This window comes from Coloeus monedula, assembly GCF_965178545.1.
Source record: "Coloeus monedula genome assembly, chromosome: 19".
Classification (NCBI taxonomy): domain Eukaryota; kingdom Metazoa; phylum Chordata; class Aves; order Passeriformes; family Corvidae; genus Coloeus; species Coloeus monedula.
Genome location: NC_138799.1, coordinates 8,398,849 through 8,415,561, shown reverse-complemented (window position 1 = coordinate 8,415,561; position 16,713 = coordinate 8,398,849). Strand labels below are relative to the sequence as shown.

The window sequence follows — 16,713 nt, the reverse complement described above, 5'->3', positions numbered from 1 at the left end:
ACCAGGGCACTTGGAAACATCTCTGCTCTGATGTCAACATCACAGCTGGCACACACAGAGCATCCCCACCCCAGGAGACAGGTCCTGAGCAGGGCTGACTCTTTGCCTGCTAACATAAGAAAAACACCTTGGTGTCCCCACTGGGAAAGACCTCATTCAGCTACATCTGATGAGCACAGAATGACCTCAGAAAGACTACAACATTCACACTACAGAGAGCATCTTTCCTTGAATGAACTACTGCAGCTCAGCGTAATTCAGGCTGGTTTAGACTACAAGAAACCATCCAATGCAGCTTTGTGTCAAACCTCCACCCACACATCAGCTACATAATTAATAAGGATGAACGAGAGCATTATCCCAAGCTGGTATTCAGAGCCTCAGTGATCGGTAAAGCTTGTTATACTCTGTTCAGCTTTGGAAGTCAGCGGAACATACTTCACACATTGCACTACATGCTTGGTCATTAAACACAGGCTTATAAACCCACAAAGTCAGTTGCTTGCAAGTGTGGAGCAATTTTTTGCATGATCTTGTTTGTTTTGCAGTAGGCACAAAAGTTAATTAGTTTTCACAGTTTTATTACTCCACGTGGTCAAATAACAGCCTGGAGCTTCCAGTCAGCTGGAACTGCATAAGGTCCAGAAAATTCTTACTGTGCTTTTCAGAACTGTTCACTAGGGTCATAAATCAGCAGCTGGCAAATGACTTTCTGGCTCTTCTTGGCCAACAGTACCAACACTAAAAGATCCCATAAATCAGTGCAGCAATGGCAGCTCTCAGCTCATGGAGCACAGAGGGAATCAAGATGGAAAACACTGTTTCAGATACATTAAAACAATGCTTTGGGAGGAATTTTGGCTATCACTACCCTGGGACAAGCCATCCAGAGCACTGGTCTTGTTGAATGGGACTTTGGTTCATTAAGCCCTAGAGGAGACAACACCAGAATATTTAACACGTCAAAGGAAAATCCTGCACACAACACGTATGCACAAGACCTGCCCAAATGGTTCCCAGGGCTGGCAAGTCCAAGTGTGATAAAGCAAACTTACAAATTAATAAAAGTTCTTCAGACACTTTATTTAGGTTGGAAGGAAGTTATTCCTCCAGCCATGGTCTCCAGGCACAGTTCAGAAACCAAAGACAGCAGCAGCAGGACCATCTCCCATGGTCTCCACAGCAGTCTCCCCCAAAATGGCTGCCTAAATGCACAAATCCATGCAAAAATAAGCATTTCCAATATTATTGTCAGAGGACACATGAAGGAGAAATGTTTGTGCCTTCCCTGTTGACAAGGAGAACAACCCAGAGATAGAAATCCAGTGATAGTGGAACTGTGTGCAAAAGCAACTCCTCTATCAGCAACCAAGAGGGAGTAGCTGAGGGAGGAAGCAGCAGTTCAAACGGAAGAAGGAACCACAATAAACATTTTGATTTTCCTCCCTAGTGCAAATGACAAGGCTAAAAATCAACATCATTCCATGGAGGCCACTGCCAGCAGTGAGAAAAGATGCTCAAGTCCCAATTCCCATTATTTCTCAGTGTGAGGGTAAACGTGAGAGGAGTGGCAGGAAGACAAGCATCTGGCTCTGTCTTAGAGCCAAGGGGAAGAACTAAAAACCCACTTTGCTCTCTAAATTCCTTAGGGAACACCCCATTCTGATACCAACCCCAGCAAAACATACAGCTTATGTCAGACACATAAACAATCCAGGACAATTGGCACACTTATTTTCAAGTGCTTTGCTAAACCAAGTCAGAGCATTCAGGATCAGGTCCTCCAATAGCTTTTGTGACACTTCCCGTTTTTCACCTTCTATAATATTGACCCTTTCTCTGCCAAGAGACAAACAAGGCTACACCTCACTGGCTGCAGGCTGTCATCAACAAACACTTCCACTACCATTGTACATCACAAACAAGTATGCCACACAAACCAGGGACCCCATCACCACTGGTATCTATTAGTGAAGGATCACTGAGGCAAGGATGTTTCCTCAGGGAACACTGCCCTGAAGAAGTGCATCAGACCAGATGTTTGATGATAGTCACAAACAGCTCTGCCTTCAGCTGTCTCATTCATCTTTTCCTCATGCAACTCGGGAGACTCCAGAGTATTTGCTACTTACAAAGTATGTCAAGTATCAAAAATGATGAAGAACAGTTCCTAGGGGTAAGATTGATATTGCTTGTTTAACATCAGTTTCATACATTGTTACTCTTCTCACCAACAACACAGGGTCACTGCAGATAGGTGTTCCTAAGCAACAGGAACGGACACTAAGAACACATAAATTCTCTGTGTCTTGTTAGCGTGGGGTTTTACTTTTAAAGTTGAAAGAATCCAAGGTCCAAGTGAGACTCAGAGGGATCACAAACATGCAGGACTTTTGCTACATTTTCCACCAAGACATATTGTCTCTAATGAACAGAATATTCCCTGTGTCACCCTGAGCAGCCAAATCTGGGTTGATGCCACCACTCAGGAGACTGGGAGAGGGAAAGAAGTGACTCTCCCAAGTGCTACAGCTTGAACAGGCAAACACTACAAGGTTTGAATCACACAAAAATCCAGGGCACTCAGAAATCAGGAGCCTATATGTACAATAGTACAGGAAAACAGCCCATCAACTGAACCCCATCAACTTTGCCTCATGGTGCGTTGCTACCAAACTGATTTCAGACCAACATATAGTACAACACCTAGTGAGGAGGCAGAAGGAGATCACAGCTCCCTTGGCTGCTGTCAAACTCAAACAGTCCCACTGCTGCATTTAATTTTCAAATGTGCCCCAGTACTTTTGCACTGACTGCAAATACCAGAAAGCAACGGGAACATCATACTTCCTACTGCAGAGGAGAAACATTTGTTTTCCAGGTCTGATAGAGAGTAACTTTAAAAGTCCTGTAAATGTTACAGGCATAAGTGATGATGGTGTGGAAAAGCACCTCCAAACTGTTTCCACTCGCTAAGCAGCTGGCTTGTTCCTCTGGAGACGAGATGATCTCTTCCCCTTCTCTGTCATGACAGCACACAGCCACAGAGCACAATGCACCAGCTGATTTGCAAAACAGCATCAATCCACTCTGTGTTTATGGCTTTTTCTCCCCTTTCTTTCTAAACATGCAGGCTTAAATGTTTTTATTGCTTCAGTGATTTTCTATGTGCAAGACAGGATTTGAGAACAATGCATTAGCAAGGATCTATGTGCCTAAATCCCATCCCACACATTCAGCTGAAACAGCAGAGCAGAGATTCCAAAGCCCCCCGCTGCAGCTGGGATCAGGGAGCAGCAGAGACACACAGCTCTGGACATAGCTCAATGTCCCTCTTGGACACTGCACTCCAACATGCAGGTTTCTAGGCTCATACATGGAAGGTACACAACTGTGTAATGAGTATGAAGCCTCCTGAAGCTTTTTACAAATCTAGAGACATCAAGCTGCCAGTAACTCATGAGCTGTGTAAGACTGACTCAGCCTCCATGTGCTTTTTGGTGTGTTTGTTATGACTCCTTGAAACATTTCAGGAGATGCCTGCTTTTACTGGCACAAGCTTAAGAGTGCTGTGTTTGCTCTGCTGCCAATATCTGGTTCATACTGATGGCTGCTACTCCCAACTTTTTGCAGTAGTCAGAGTCAACAGTCTGTGTACAGGCCAGTGGGATTGGAGAGAGGAGTGTCCAAATAGCCAGGGAAAGGAGAAATGGGGTAGCTGATCACAAACCTTTCACGCTGCAGGGAAGGTGTAAATACAATCTGAGATACACATTCAGCTTAAGGGCTGGCTGGTGCTCGGTGTACAGAGGTATTAGAAGATTAAGAAGGAACTTGGGGCATTTTTGCTGTTTGTCTTGCAAGAGGCGGGAAGATCATTAATGACCTCCATGTGGCTTTTTCATGCTGAGCCATCACTCCAGTGTATCGTGGGTAACAGACAAACCTGGGTATAAGCCTTGAAGTGCTGGGAGATTGCCATCCACTGTAACAACACTAGGGATGGACACGGGCTAATCCAGGCGTAGTAAGAGACATTATCCTGCGGAGGGAATAGTCTCTTGGACTTGTATTTGCTGCTCAATGCCTCAGTTTCCCTCCTTGACTGAGGGAAGGATAAATTCCCCTCCCCTTTCCCAGGCTGTATTCAAAAAAGCCTCTGCCTGAAGGCAGAGAGGAGTTGATAATCCAGAGGGCATCAGCAAACCAATCTCCAGCAGAAACAGCTCCTAACAGCCCCTTCTTGCTTTCAAGGCTGTCCACAGGGCAATGAATTTGAAGGGACCCTTTTTTTTCCCCCAACCCCATAACCCAAAGTGGAGGAGTCAAAGGGTTAATGCTGTATGACAAAGGTCAGCCCAGTTTGGGGAGAGAGGAGAAAGGGAAGCATTGTGGCCATAGACAGCAGCTCACTGCCACCACAACACCACTTGAGAAATGTAAAGTGATGGTGTTGCTCAGAGAAAAGGCCTGAGAGCCTGGCCTAAATCCCAAGGCTTTATCACTCACAAAAGCCCAGCCCCTTGGGACATTAATCGTGTGCTCCATGGCTGGGTGCCTCAAAGAGCAGCAGATGACACATGCCCAGCTGTTATTGCCGCCCCTCCTCAAGGTACCGGGGCAGAGGCAGATGCACTCCCAGTGCCCTCTGCTCGAGACTAATCTATTCTCCCTCCTTGTCCTCTGCCTTTCATCTCTTCCAGCAGCCCACGCTGACAACTGTAAATGAGATTAGACTTCAAGGCGTGGGACAGATGCAGAACCCCCTCTGTGCATTGCCAAGAGACCCTTGTCGATATTAAAATGTCTCTCCCCTTTACAATGCACAGCTTGGTGGAGGGGGAGAAGGGGACACATTTCTTGTCATGCTCTCAGAAGCGTCTGATATGGCAGACAAGGCAGACGCTGGTTTAGGGCCTGGATGCTAATCTGTTATCACCATGGACAGTCTTCCCACCAGCACCTCAGACTCCTCAGTCACCTTAGCAGATGAAGTAACAAGTCGATGACTATTTCCTCATCCCAGTTCCCATAGCCTCTTCTTTGCAGCACCACTCCATTTAAATGTGGACAGATGTCCCAATGAACACTAAAAAGGCAGAAATAGTCCAAAATTCATGCGAGGACTTGAAGGTTAATACAACCCTGGGCTCAACCCTTCTGCCTATACTGCCACTATCACTGCCATCATTTCCTATTCCTTATATTGCAGTTTGTGCTCCACCTGTTCCCAGTGATCCAACAAACCAGAGGTGAGATACAAGTTGTTTGTCAGAGAAAGTTGTGAAATCTCAAGGCACAAACCACTGTCTACAGCTCAGTGAGACCTGCCTGGAGAGGTCTTGCAGCCACAACTGGCAGAGGTTTGCCAGCAACAACAGGCAGGGAAAGTTTTCAAAGTGAAGGGTCATGTTTAGCTCAACAGTGCCCCAGTAAACAAACTGGAATTTCTTTTACAGTGTGGGAAATAGCTCTGCCTGCCTGTGCTAAAGGGTACCCAGAGAAAAGGGACAGTTAACATAAAAGATCGTTAAGTTCAAAATAATTCCCTTTCTTGGATACCACCAACCATGATAATAGCTGCCCCAATTTTATGGATCTCTCTGCAATTTCAATCGTGCAGGAACCAGCCCTGGATTTATGGCAGCTGCAAAGTCAGCATATTTTAAAGCATATTTTAATGTTTTATGAGACCATGGCAGAGCGGGTTGAGCTGCACCCACTACTGGTAGTGTCAGCAACTGAACTCTTCCTGGCAAGTGAATATCTACCTCTACAGCCTTGTTTCTGAGCTCAAGTTTTCCATTAGCTGCCTACACAGACTGGGTAACTTGGCATCCCTCTCCCTCTGCATTCCCCATAAACTCTGTTCATCTGTTGCCATTACACCCACATACAAGTCTCAGGAAGGAATCTAGGATTTCTAAAGCAGCTGCAACAAAAACATAACCTGGATTGACAAGCAATAGGATCAAGGTGTTGAGCCGGTGAGGAGGGTCTTTTTGGAGAGTTTTGTGTCTATTTAAAACAAGTTTGTTGTCATGACTACAAACCAGGGTATGGGTAAGAAGAAGTGAGAACTCCATGGTGAGTGCTGATAATGCTAATTAACCCTCAGAATCTCAGCAGCCATGGGGATGGGGAAACAGAGAAGATGATACAAGCTCTTGACATCTAACAAGGTTAAAAGCCGCCTTCAGAAGGCAGGTCTATCCCAAGAACAAACACTGTCGTCCTAGATAGCCCCTTTCACCCAGCCCAGCCAAGGGCCGGATAACACCAATGAGCTGCAGTCACTGCCAAAGCAGGGGCACTGGGGACATGGAGACAAAGAACCTCACGCAAAGCCCTAGAGAGGACATAGCAACGCAGGAGCAGCCCCTCAGGATACTCATCTGCAGAGTCAGTCTCCAACCATCAGGCAGCTTGGCTTCAGCAAGGACTGGGAGATGTTCTCATGTCTGAGTGCAAGGCAATTAACGGATCTTATTAGCACAGAGAAGCAGGAAACTGTCAGCAGCTGCTCCTGGGATTGTCACATTTTTAACTTTACCAGAAAATTAACCAAAAAAATGGGGCTTTGGCCACTGAAAACAAATGAAGAAAACCCCAGGTGATTGCAGAGGGATGGAGAGAGCTTGCTCTGCTCAGAGCTCAGATTCTACACGGAGACAGCACAGAGCACGCAGCAATGGTGCAGGCTCTGCAGAAGGCAGCAGATGCGGAGCTAATGTGTATGTGGGGGTGGAGGGTGTTTATGAGCACAATAAATAAATGTATAAATCCCTATAAAAGTTCCCATATAAAAGTGAGTTAGAGCTGCCCGCGGGCCATGGTCTCATAATAAAAACCACATCTTGCAAGCACAGTATGAGGCAGCAGCTGAACTGTAACTGGCTGGCTGCAGCACTGAAGAGCTGCGAGTCTACCTGTTCCCCAGCTCTTGGGTGAAGTGCTGACCCCACTAAATCCAGGAGGAATTTTGGTACTTGCTTCAGTGTAGTCAGGATTTTGTCCAGGGAGGGGCTTCTTTGAACCTCAAAGCCTAGGAAGCAGTTCTGGGTCTGACTTCTTGTCAAATTTAAGTTCTGTTACTTCTTAAAAAGAATCTGCAAGTAGCTGAAGATCTTGGCTTGAGCCACTGATAGTTCCCAGTGTGGCAGACTAGAGCTGGATCAAAACAAATAAAAAATTCCTCCAGAACACATGGTCAGTCACTCCTCTCTCCCAAAATAACCAAGCAAAAAGCATTGCTTTATGGCTGAGCAGCAATTTTTCCATCAAGAAGTTTTTGATTTTTAATTTAAGTTGGGAGGGGATAATAAAAAAACCAAACCCCTTAAATTTTGTATGTCTAAACAGAAACCTGCTGCTTTTTTTGTCAGTAAACTTAAACAAAAATTTTTAAAATACCTCCTCAGAGGGGGGAAAAAAAAAAAAAGCAAGCATTAATAATAATTTCTTTCCCCTCTCAAAGGCTCTGTGTGTGTGCACTGACCTCTCCTTCACAGTTTTCTGGGATGATGGAGTATAACGCCAATAAGGCACTTGCAGACTCCCAGCCTGTAAATTCCCAACTGCTCTAACACTTTCTCCAGAGCCTTCTCTTGCTCTCCTGGAAGGTGGTGAGTGCAGAGGTCCACGTGTCTCAGCTGAGAGGATGGCTCTCAAACCTCAGACCCACCTCATGAGTCACAAATGCACATGCACCCGGGGCCACCCATTTTCACTCCAAGTACACCTCCAAGCCAGGTCCTGACTCCCAGGGAGAGCTGCAACTGTTCCCAGTGCCAACACACAGGCATTCTCTAGTTATTAAGACTGTCCTCATGTTTCACATGGATGCCAATCAGAGCTAAACAAAATGCTCCCCTCTCCTCTTAGCACATTGCTGCTGGGAATAGCAACCTTGTTCCATGACAAACAGCATCTTGCAATTCACTGCAGGACTAATTGCATTGCTTTGCTGGTATAATGCTCCAGGAAGACATCAGCTTTGCCCGCAGGCAACAAGGACATTATTGATTTATTCAGGACTTATGTGTAGTTGTCACAGGTTGCATTCTCTTTCATAATAAAGCCTTACAGACAAGGTTTAAAATTCAGCTGCAGCCCTAATTGAAACATAGCTAATTATCAAAGGTCTGCCTTTGCAGCCCGTTCCATTGTTACTGGGCTAATGTTCTGTAAATCCAACAGTCAAACTTTCCCTTCCCTTAAAAATAAAAAAAAAAAAAGCAGGAAAACCCCTCATCTACTATTCAAGCAAGTCCAATGGGAAACTACAAATTCCTCTCTTTGAGCCTGAGGTAGCTACCAGCCAACAGCCCCGTCCCACAAGGACTCAGTGACTTCAAAGGATGCTTGTAGAATAAGACTCCAAATTAAGGCCAGTGTTGGAGACAGAAGAATTCAAAGTGGCTGGAACAAACATTCAGCCCAGACCACAAGCAATTTATTGTGCATCCACCTTTTCAGCGGCAGCATCCCCTATGAGCCCCAGCAAATTCAAACACACCACATGATTTAGGTGTGATCAACAATCACAATACCCAGCTCCCAGGTGCCGGCTGACTGTAACACAGCCAATGTGCTGCAGTCCAGACACGTGGAATAGCAGCTGGTCACGGCTAACCGGGTATAAATGAGCACTCATCAGAACAAGCAGCCCCAGTTAATAGCTGAATGATAACAGGACCCCCAGGGTACCAAGGACATCCTTTCGCAGGCTACGCCACAGCTTTTGGCTTTGTAGTTCAGCCAAACACAGGGGCGAGATTATTGCCTCATAAAGCAGGGATGAAATCCCATCCGAACTTTATTGCCAGGATGATTCCAGCGTCAGAGCAAGCTCCCTTACAGAAGGTGACATTTGCATGCATGCACAACAGCATAAAAGTTTATGACATCAAGAGAGTGCTGCAGTTTAGAAGCAAGTCAACCCTAGAAAAATACCTGTGTTTATAGCTGCTACACATTTCAACCTGGCAGATGGAAGGGATACCACAAAGCAAATGTGTCAGTGAAAGCAGCTAAAAGCATAATTTACAAACTAGAACCCACAGCTCAAAATCTCAGCAGCTGTAGCTCGAAGCTCTTCAGAGCTGTGCTCATTTCAGCTGGCTACTGATCTGACCCAAGGCATTTATCTGACACAACCACAGTCTTTGGTACAGAAGCAGATTCTTTGTTAATCCTCTGCAAGTCTAAAGCAGCAGGTCCTCCCTGGATGATGTAACCCTGCAGAAGTCAGTTTAGCACCTGGGGAGCCATTTCAAAGAACACAGTGCCAGTTTTACAGGTCTTAGTCTGCCCGCCTGAAAGAGTAGAAGATCCTTTAAGCAAGGACAGCACAATTGGCAGCAAACAGAGCACCTGCTGCAGCACCTTGGCTCAGCCCCTGTGTCGCCAGGGATGGGCTCACTCCTGTCCCTGGCTACTCTGAAGAGGAACTGAGAGAAAGGCCCAAAGCAGCTGTGATAATTATGACTAGCATACCAGCATCCTGGGAACTGTGGGAGCATGGAGCACATTACTCTTAGGCTGTATTTTAAATGCAGGGAAAAGCCAGTATAGAGAAAATTAACCAGACGTTAGGCTCTTTGCTCACAAGACAGAGACAATATATCAGTTGTTCACATACCTGATCAAATAGGGCTTTCCAGTGCTGAGAGGCAATGCATAAGGGAGGAAAAAGAATAAAAAGAAGGTATCAGAGCAATGACATTAACATGCAGTAAACTGTAGAAGTATATTCTAACAGAGAAATAACCAAATGATTTAATGCCATTTTCAACATCCTTCTTCATCCCAGAATCACCTTACCCTTCCAGAGGGGGAGGCAGGGGAATCTACCAAACACAGGGAGAACAGTTTTCATTTACAAATCCAAATTAGGATGAACTCAAAACATTCACAGGGTAATTCTGTTTTCTCCCACTTTGTCTATTTTCAGGCAAGCAAGGAAAAAAGGAGTTTTTACTCAGAGGGATCACGAAAGCTCTGTGTATATTGAGGGAAGGGAGGAATTAGCAATGTTTTTCCAGATCACTTTCTGAGATCCTGTGGCCCAACACTGACCAATCAATTGCCTTGCTGGGTTGTAAGAGCCCCGTCTGATGCCTGCTTCTGACTCTGGCTTTCTGCAGGCTCTTTGATAACCCATCAGTTCTCTTAACCTCACATGTCCACATCTGAAAAACAGGTAATTCCTCTTGTGCAAGGTGGGAGGGTGGAAGGCTGGAGAGAGCCCATTGCAAGGATTTACCCCACATCTTTTGTTCTATCAGATCTGCCTTAAAAATGCTGTATAGGAGGAAGCTCCACTTCAATGCTCACAACCATGTGAACACTCCACAAGTCCTTGTCACTTGGAAACAGAAAAAATAAACTGGAAACTGGCTCTGATTTATGCTTTGTAGAGAGACTGATGTCAAGTCACCTCCCTGACCCAGATTGCTGCCTCACTGTCCCACGGAACAGAGGAAATTCCTAATGAATTGTTTAAGGCTCTCTCTCATGTATCCTGGATTTAGGGGCCAGTTGAGAAGACAGTAACTTCCATGGGGCAGCACTGGGGTAGCCACTGGCTTAGGATCCCCAGAAACGTTTGAACGTTTGCTCATTTCCAGCTCCATTGTCTGAAGTGCTGTTCAGCACATCTTTTTTCTGCCTCACTCCCCTTCCCAGAGAAAAACAAATTGAGTAAAACAACAAACATCAGACTCTTAGAAGCAAATCTCCTCACAGTGCTATTAGCAAAGCAGAAGTCTGGTAAGAGTCTTATCTAGTCCTGGAAGAACATTTCCTTTTACATGGTAGGCAAATCTAATGCAGAATTGACTGGAGAGACAGTGGGATATCAGGCCACTGAATTCCTTTTCATTGCTTAAGTTGTTAGCTCCCCTCCTCCCCATGTCTCTCTCCATTTATAAGCTCCCATTTATCATCATAAATCAGCCCAGCACTTTAACCATAACACTTTGGGACTGCCTGAATCCTGGCTTTATGGAATGCTGCTCTGAGAGCTGCAATGACATCACAGCTGAGCTGTTACACACTATCAAGGCTGTGACAGCCACATCTCCACTGTGTGATATTTTTGTGGTTAATAACACATAAAGAACTGACCTTGTGCCAGTTCTTCCTGGCCAAGCCAGAGAGCTTCCATCAGGCTTTCAGATGTAATAACAACACAAAATCAACCCCCAGTCTGGTCTCAGGGGGCACAGAGTAGCACAGACCAGTTGAAGTTTTCAGAGATGATGCTCTGTAGCCTGCTTGTTTCAGCAGGAAATCTTGGCAGAGGAGAAGGAGGGCATTTACACCACTTCCTGCTTTTCTGACTTGCAGATGATACATGATACCTCAGGCTTCTGTCACATCATCTACAGCCAGGTCTCAGCAGCTTCTCATAACCAGTGCAGCTGCAGGCTTTAGTTTTGTTGATTATAGAAAACAAGGTACCAGAGTCAAATAACAATGCAAATAATGGTGAGATACTGTGAGCTGGATCTGACTCAAGCTGTCCTACCTCAAGGTCAAGCACCAAGGCAGCTGTGGAACTGGGATGAGAACTTCTAGACTAGATCTAGACTTTAGCAGGGACAACTCCTGTCCTAGGAGCCCAATCCTGCCAGGCACTCAGCACTTCAGCATCTCCTGGGCCCCCTGGCAGGATTGAATTGCTAATGGATACGTTTTTGTAGAGAATGGAACAACTCCAAGGGGCCCACGTGTATCACAACAGGAAATCTTTCTTATAGGACCATCCAGACAAGCAAAAAATTTGTCAGAGAAGAAAAGGTCACAGTCTGATTTCAGCAAGTACTGGGATTTGGAAACCTGGACTGTGAAAGCTCCTGAAACGCCACCCTTTCCAAGTCAAAGCCACACACGCCCCTGAATCAGTCATCTCCTCTTAGGACTGTCTGGCAGTGTTGTAGCAGAGGTCAAACTGCATCACACGCTTCCTCCTTACTGCACTGTGCTCAGGAATACAGACTGGGGAATGCAGCTCCAGCAAGCAGCTGCACTTCCTCCGGTACCCTCTGGGAGGAAAATCCAACAGCAACCGAATTCTAGGTGATTCAGAAGGAAGGGCTGGGGGGTGAAGAGCAGGCTCTGTCCCGAAGCATGCCCGGGTGGCTTCCTCCAGCAGCGTCAAAAAGATAGAGGGCCAAGGGGATGCGCCATTGATGGAGGCTCAGCTCCCAAGCGTCCCTTTCATACTGGTGCAAGACCCGAGCCAGAGCCCGCTTCAGAAAAACATTTAGTATCTCTACTTTATGTCTCGCAGGCAGGAACAGACCCTGCACTTACCGCTGCACACTGAGCAGACACTTTGCAGTTCTCATCCCAGCCCAGTTTGCTGGGAAGGAGAGCTGTGAACAGTCCTGAGATGCACCAGGAATGCAGGGTCTCTCACGTTCACTCCCTCCCAGACAGGTGCACGGCGAGCTCCTGCCTCCGGGTCCGGCAGATGCAGAAAAACTGCCTCAGCTCTGCAGGCACTGTCGCTCAGCATAGCAGGAGCAGATTTGGAGTGCGCAGGACCCCTTCGCGTCCTTCTGGGCTGGGTGGGCAGAGAGCCGGTGCCAAGTTATCCCACCCTCACGTGCCATCAGAGCTCGGAGGGTGGAGAGACGCCATCAGCCCTGTCAAGCCGAGGACAAAACTTGCTCGACTGTTTGTTGCTCGGGGACTGGAAGAGAGGGCAGCTCCCGAGAGCGGGAGCATTTCTCATCTGTCACCCTCCGGGTGGCTGTGACTCTGGAGAAGCTCTCTGTCCCCTGGCGGCCCCTCAAGCCAAGGCGTCAGCCCCTCACCAGGCTCCAGAGTCGCGTTTGTGAGCAGTCCGCTGCCCCTGCCCGGCCAGCCGCAACCCACCGGCATCTCCCCGCCGGACGCGGGCACCCAGCGAACCGGGAGCCCGTATGGGCCGCCGGGGCTTCCTGGGCCGGGAGCTGCGGCCCCGGAGACGGAGCCAGCCCGGTGGCTGCTGGAGCCCGCAGACACCCAGCGGCGGGGGGCGCGTAGGGCGGCGGAAAGGCGGCGGGGACGGCGTCTTTCCCTCGCCCCGCAGGGTCACCGGCTCCAGTCCTGTCCCCATCCCGGGCTTCAGCTATGAATAGCTTGAGCCGATTAACCCGGCCCGGGGGAGAGGGGGGAAGATACCGAGCAAAGGAAACTTACATCCTCTGCGGCCATAGGTAGGACATCCTCGGAGTCCAGCACCTCGATTTCTTCCGCCTCCGAGCTGGCAGCCACAGCAGGGGAAGGGCTGGCGTGAGGCTCCGGCAGCTTGTCTCCCATGCTTGGAAACGGTCCCCCCTCCCAGCCCCCGCCCCCCCCCTTCTCCCCAGATCCTTAAAGAAATTAAACCTAGCTGCTGCTTGGCAAACTTTCAAGCCCAGCCGAGCCTGCCTTCATGACTCCCGCAGCCGGGAGGGGAGGAAATCCTCCATCCAGGGAACATCCAATAAGCGCGGGCAGCGCCGGCGGGCGGCATCCCGGCGGCCGTGCTCCGGCCAGGGCAGTGACCCCTCCCCGCCTCCCGCCCCTGTGGCCGGGCGGTGCCCCCGGCCCGGGCACGGCCGGCGCCTCCCCCGAGCCATCTCCCGGGGACGGGGGTCCGCCCTTCCTGGCGCGGGGGAGCCCCGGGGGCTCTCGGAGGCAGAGCCCGGAGCTGCGGCACGTCCGAGGATGCGGGCTGGGCGGCGGCGAGGGGAGCAGCGCCGGGTGGCCCTTGCCCACGGCCGGCACCTCCTCCCAAGGGGCGACCCTCGGAGGCTCGGCCATGGCCGGCACCGGGCAGCCCCTGCGGCGGGGCCCGGCCGGTTCCAGCCCTGCCCTCCTGCCCGCGGACAGGTGACCAGAAGTGCCGGTTCATTGGGGCTCTCTGCAGACGACTTCTGCGTCCCGGAGTCTCACCGTGAGGGGCTGGTGTGCGGTTTTACGTCTTTTGCCATAATTGTTCCTATATGTCAGGATGGGCAACTTAACCATCTGGAGCCTGGATTAGGAACTTGAGGAATGCCTTGACTGCCGGCAAAAATCCAGCAGTTTTAGCTTCCTCCAATCTAGTACAGAAATAGCAGGTTGGCAAGGGGGAAGGGCAAGCAGAGCAAGGCTGATCCACATGGTGCCAGTGCCTCTGCTTTCTGTTAAAAGCCAGACAGAACACAGAGGCAGAGCAGAGTCCAGCACCACAGGCCAGGTTTTCTTGATGAAAAGCTCCAGTACCAGATCAGAGACACCTCAGGCACGAGTACAGAACCAAGCTGGAAGTCCCTCTTTTCTCTACAATTTGTTTAAAAACCAACCACAACAACAAATATTATAACAAATCCAGCTAGAATACCTCTGGAAAAGGAGCAGGATCTTCCATCCTGCAGTAGCAGAGCATATAGCAGAGAAGTAAAACCAGGACCCTTGAACCTGAACAGAACTTTTCTATCTCAGGATTCAAGTAGGAAAATGACAACAAAATAAAAGCTCTTATGAGGTCTTCAGTGCCACTGATGAAGAGGAGGGCTTCTGTTCCCTTAATGACATCGGTGAAACAGAGCAGATCTTCTTCACATTTAAAGGTAATTCCTTGAGCCATTTCTGTCTGGTCTAGAGCTTGTCCAGCCTGCTCTCCTGAAGCATAAGAACAGGATACCAAATCCAGAACTTCTGAGAAGCACTAACCCACTTCACTCATACTAACACCACTCCTGCCATATTCCAGGCACTAAACAACGATTATACAAACAATCTCTTTTTGATTGAAAAACTAAACCTCATCAAAACTTCAAAACAGATGGATAAGCAAAAATATGCTATGCCAACAGAAAGAAACAGCAGTCATTTAAAGATGTCTGTAGGGAAGAGGGAAGCAAGTTTTTAAAGTAAAGAGAGAATAAATGAGCTGAATTTCAGGGGTAACAGGTTCCACTCAGTTGGGGACTGTATCATCTCTGATTCCAGATGCTAGTGGGAAAATGCCAAATGTGAAGTCTAACATGAATGCAATCAGCAACAGGGAGAACCCCCAAAACTCCTTACCTCAACACCAAACTCCCCCTAAAGTGGGAAATTGCTGCAAAATTACAAGTTCATTTTTCTTCTCTAAGGACTGTTTTTCACTAGTGGTTTTTTTTTTTCAGGGAAATATCTCTGCAATTGCATATATGAGCTAGTGCTCTGCTATAATTGTCACAGAAAGGAAATTAACAGTATTCTAATGAGGAGTTTTGTTACAGACAAATTATCATCTTGCAAGTGTGTGAGAGTCTCTCAATTTAGAATGTCATTTCTCCCCGGCATACCCCGGTGACTCTACCTTGAAAGACAGTAATTGCCTAAATAAACTGGGAGGTTGTAAGCCACCCCAGAGCAGGTGCAGACTGAACATGGAAGGGCTTCAGAAGACAGAAAGGACTTGAGATAATAAACCCCAACTTTTATAGTCCAAATCCTGCAAACAAAATGTAGATGTATGCCCTCCCTGAATTGGAAGTGGCTCAAAAGGTCAGCTCATGAATATGCAATAAACCCACCTCAAAGTAGGGACCCAGCCAACATCTGTTAGCTAAGCCCTCTGGAACAAATCTAAACAGTTTGTTCATGGGTCCTTTCTCCACCCAAAGTAGCCCCAAAGGGCTTTTACAAAACTTCCCAACTCTTACAATTGGAACTATGTGGAGCAACCTACCCAGCTTGATTTCCATACCAGAGCTCAGCCAGCTGGCCAGACTTGGGAGGCAACTTCTGAAGGAAAATGCAGCATTTTGGATCAAAACCCAAAAATGCTGCACACAAACACAACCTTAGGAGGAAATTAGATAGCACATACACAGCTGGGACTGGATCAGACCTGTCAGATTAACCCCTTCAGACTCATGAAAATGGCCAAAAAACCTCTAAGGACCACAGATGGTTTGAGACTGGGGTTTAAACGCAAGTCCAAAACGTAACAGTGGCGAAGGACTCTTCCAGCATCAGCGATACTCCCTGTGCCGGAACAACGCAAGTTTACCTCACAGAATCAGTATGAATTTGACTATATGTGCTGCCTTTTGGCTTCCCCCTGTCGCATGGGTACTCTCCCTCCTGAAGAGAAGGAATAGTGGGAAAAAATAAAGTTCAACCTCTCCTGTGATTTCTAACTTGTGTTGAAAGACCATCCTCCTGACCCTCCCTGTTCCATGTTGTACTTAGAACTTTCCAAGTCCAGCAATGAAAAAGCACTCTAGTCCTTCCATCTACTGCTCTCTTCTGCCACAGTAGCTGTTATTGGTTGCAGCTGGTTCAAGTTGTCTTTTTGGTTATAGTTGGGGAAATACTTAAATCTGCAATTAACCCTTTTTGGGGCAGTTGTCTTAAAAGGGAGCTCTCATATCAGGTCAACCTTGCGGTATTTTAAGATGTGTCTGCTTGTTTTTACCTGCCACCTGCTGGGATCACAGTACAGGGTCATTCCTAAACAAAAGAATTGTTTGAAATGGAGACCAATTAGTCAGTCAAGGTTAATTTCCAGCATAAAATCAATGGTAACTATTAATGCTTACTATGAATCTTGAACTGACAAGCTTTCAGACAAGAGGTCAAAGCTGAGGGGTGAAGGACGTGTCTCCAAATAAGATGAATCAAGGTCTTTTTCCTCTCAGTGACTTGACACTGTGGTCAGGCAATTCACGCATCAGACTGAGCAGCAAGAAATGGAGT

General features: G+C 47.5%; 1 protein-coding gene across 1 annotated transcript in view; it reads right to left on the bottom strand.

Annotated features, from left to right (window-relative positions):
• The window catches only part of RHBDL3 (rhomboid like 3), a gene marked incomplete at both ends in the record, with an annotated part of 65,478 nt that extends 52,164 nt beyond the window's left edge, over window positions 1-13,314 (bottom strand). The window contains 2 exons of the mRNA XM_082293938.1: window positions 9,644-9,667; window positions 13,195-13,314. Coding sequence (XP_082150064.1) covers window positions 9,644-9,667; window positions 13,195-13,314 — 144 coding nt within the window. The remainder of the gene's footprint in view (window positions 1-9,643; window positions 9,668-13,194) is intronic.
• Window positions 13,315-16,713: the final 3,399 nt, after the last annotated feature.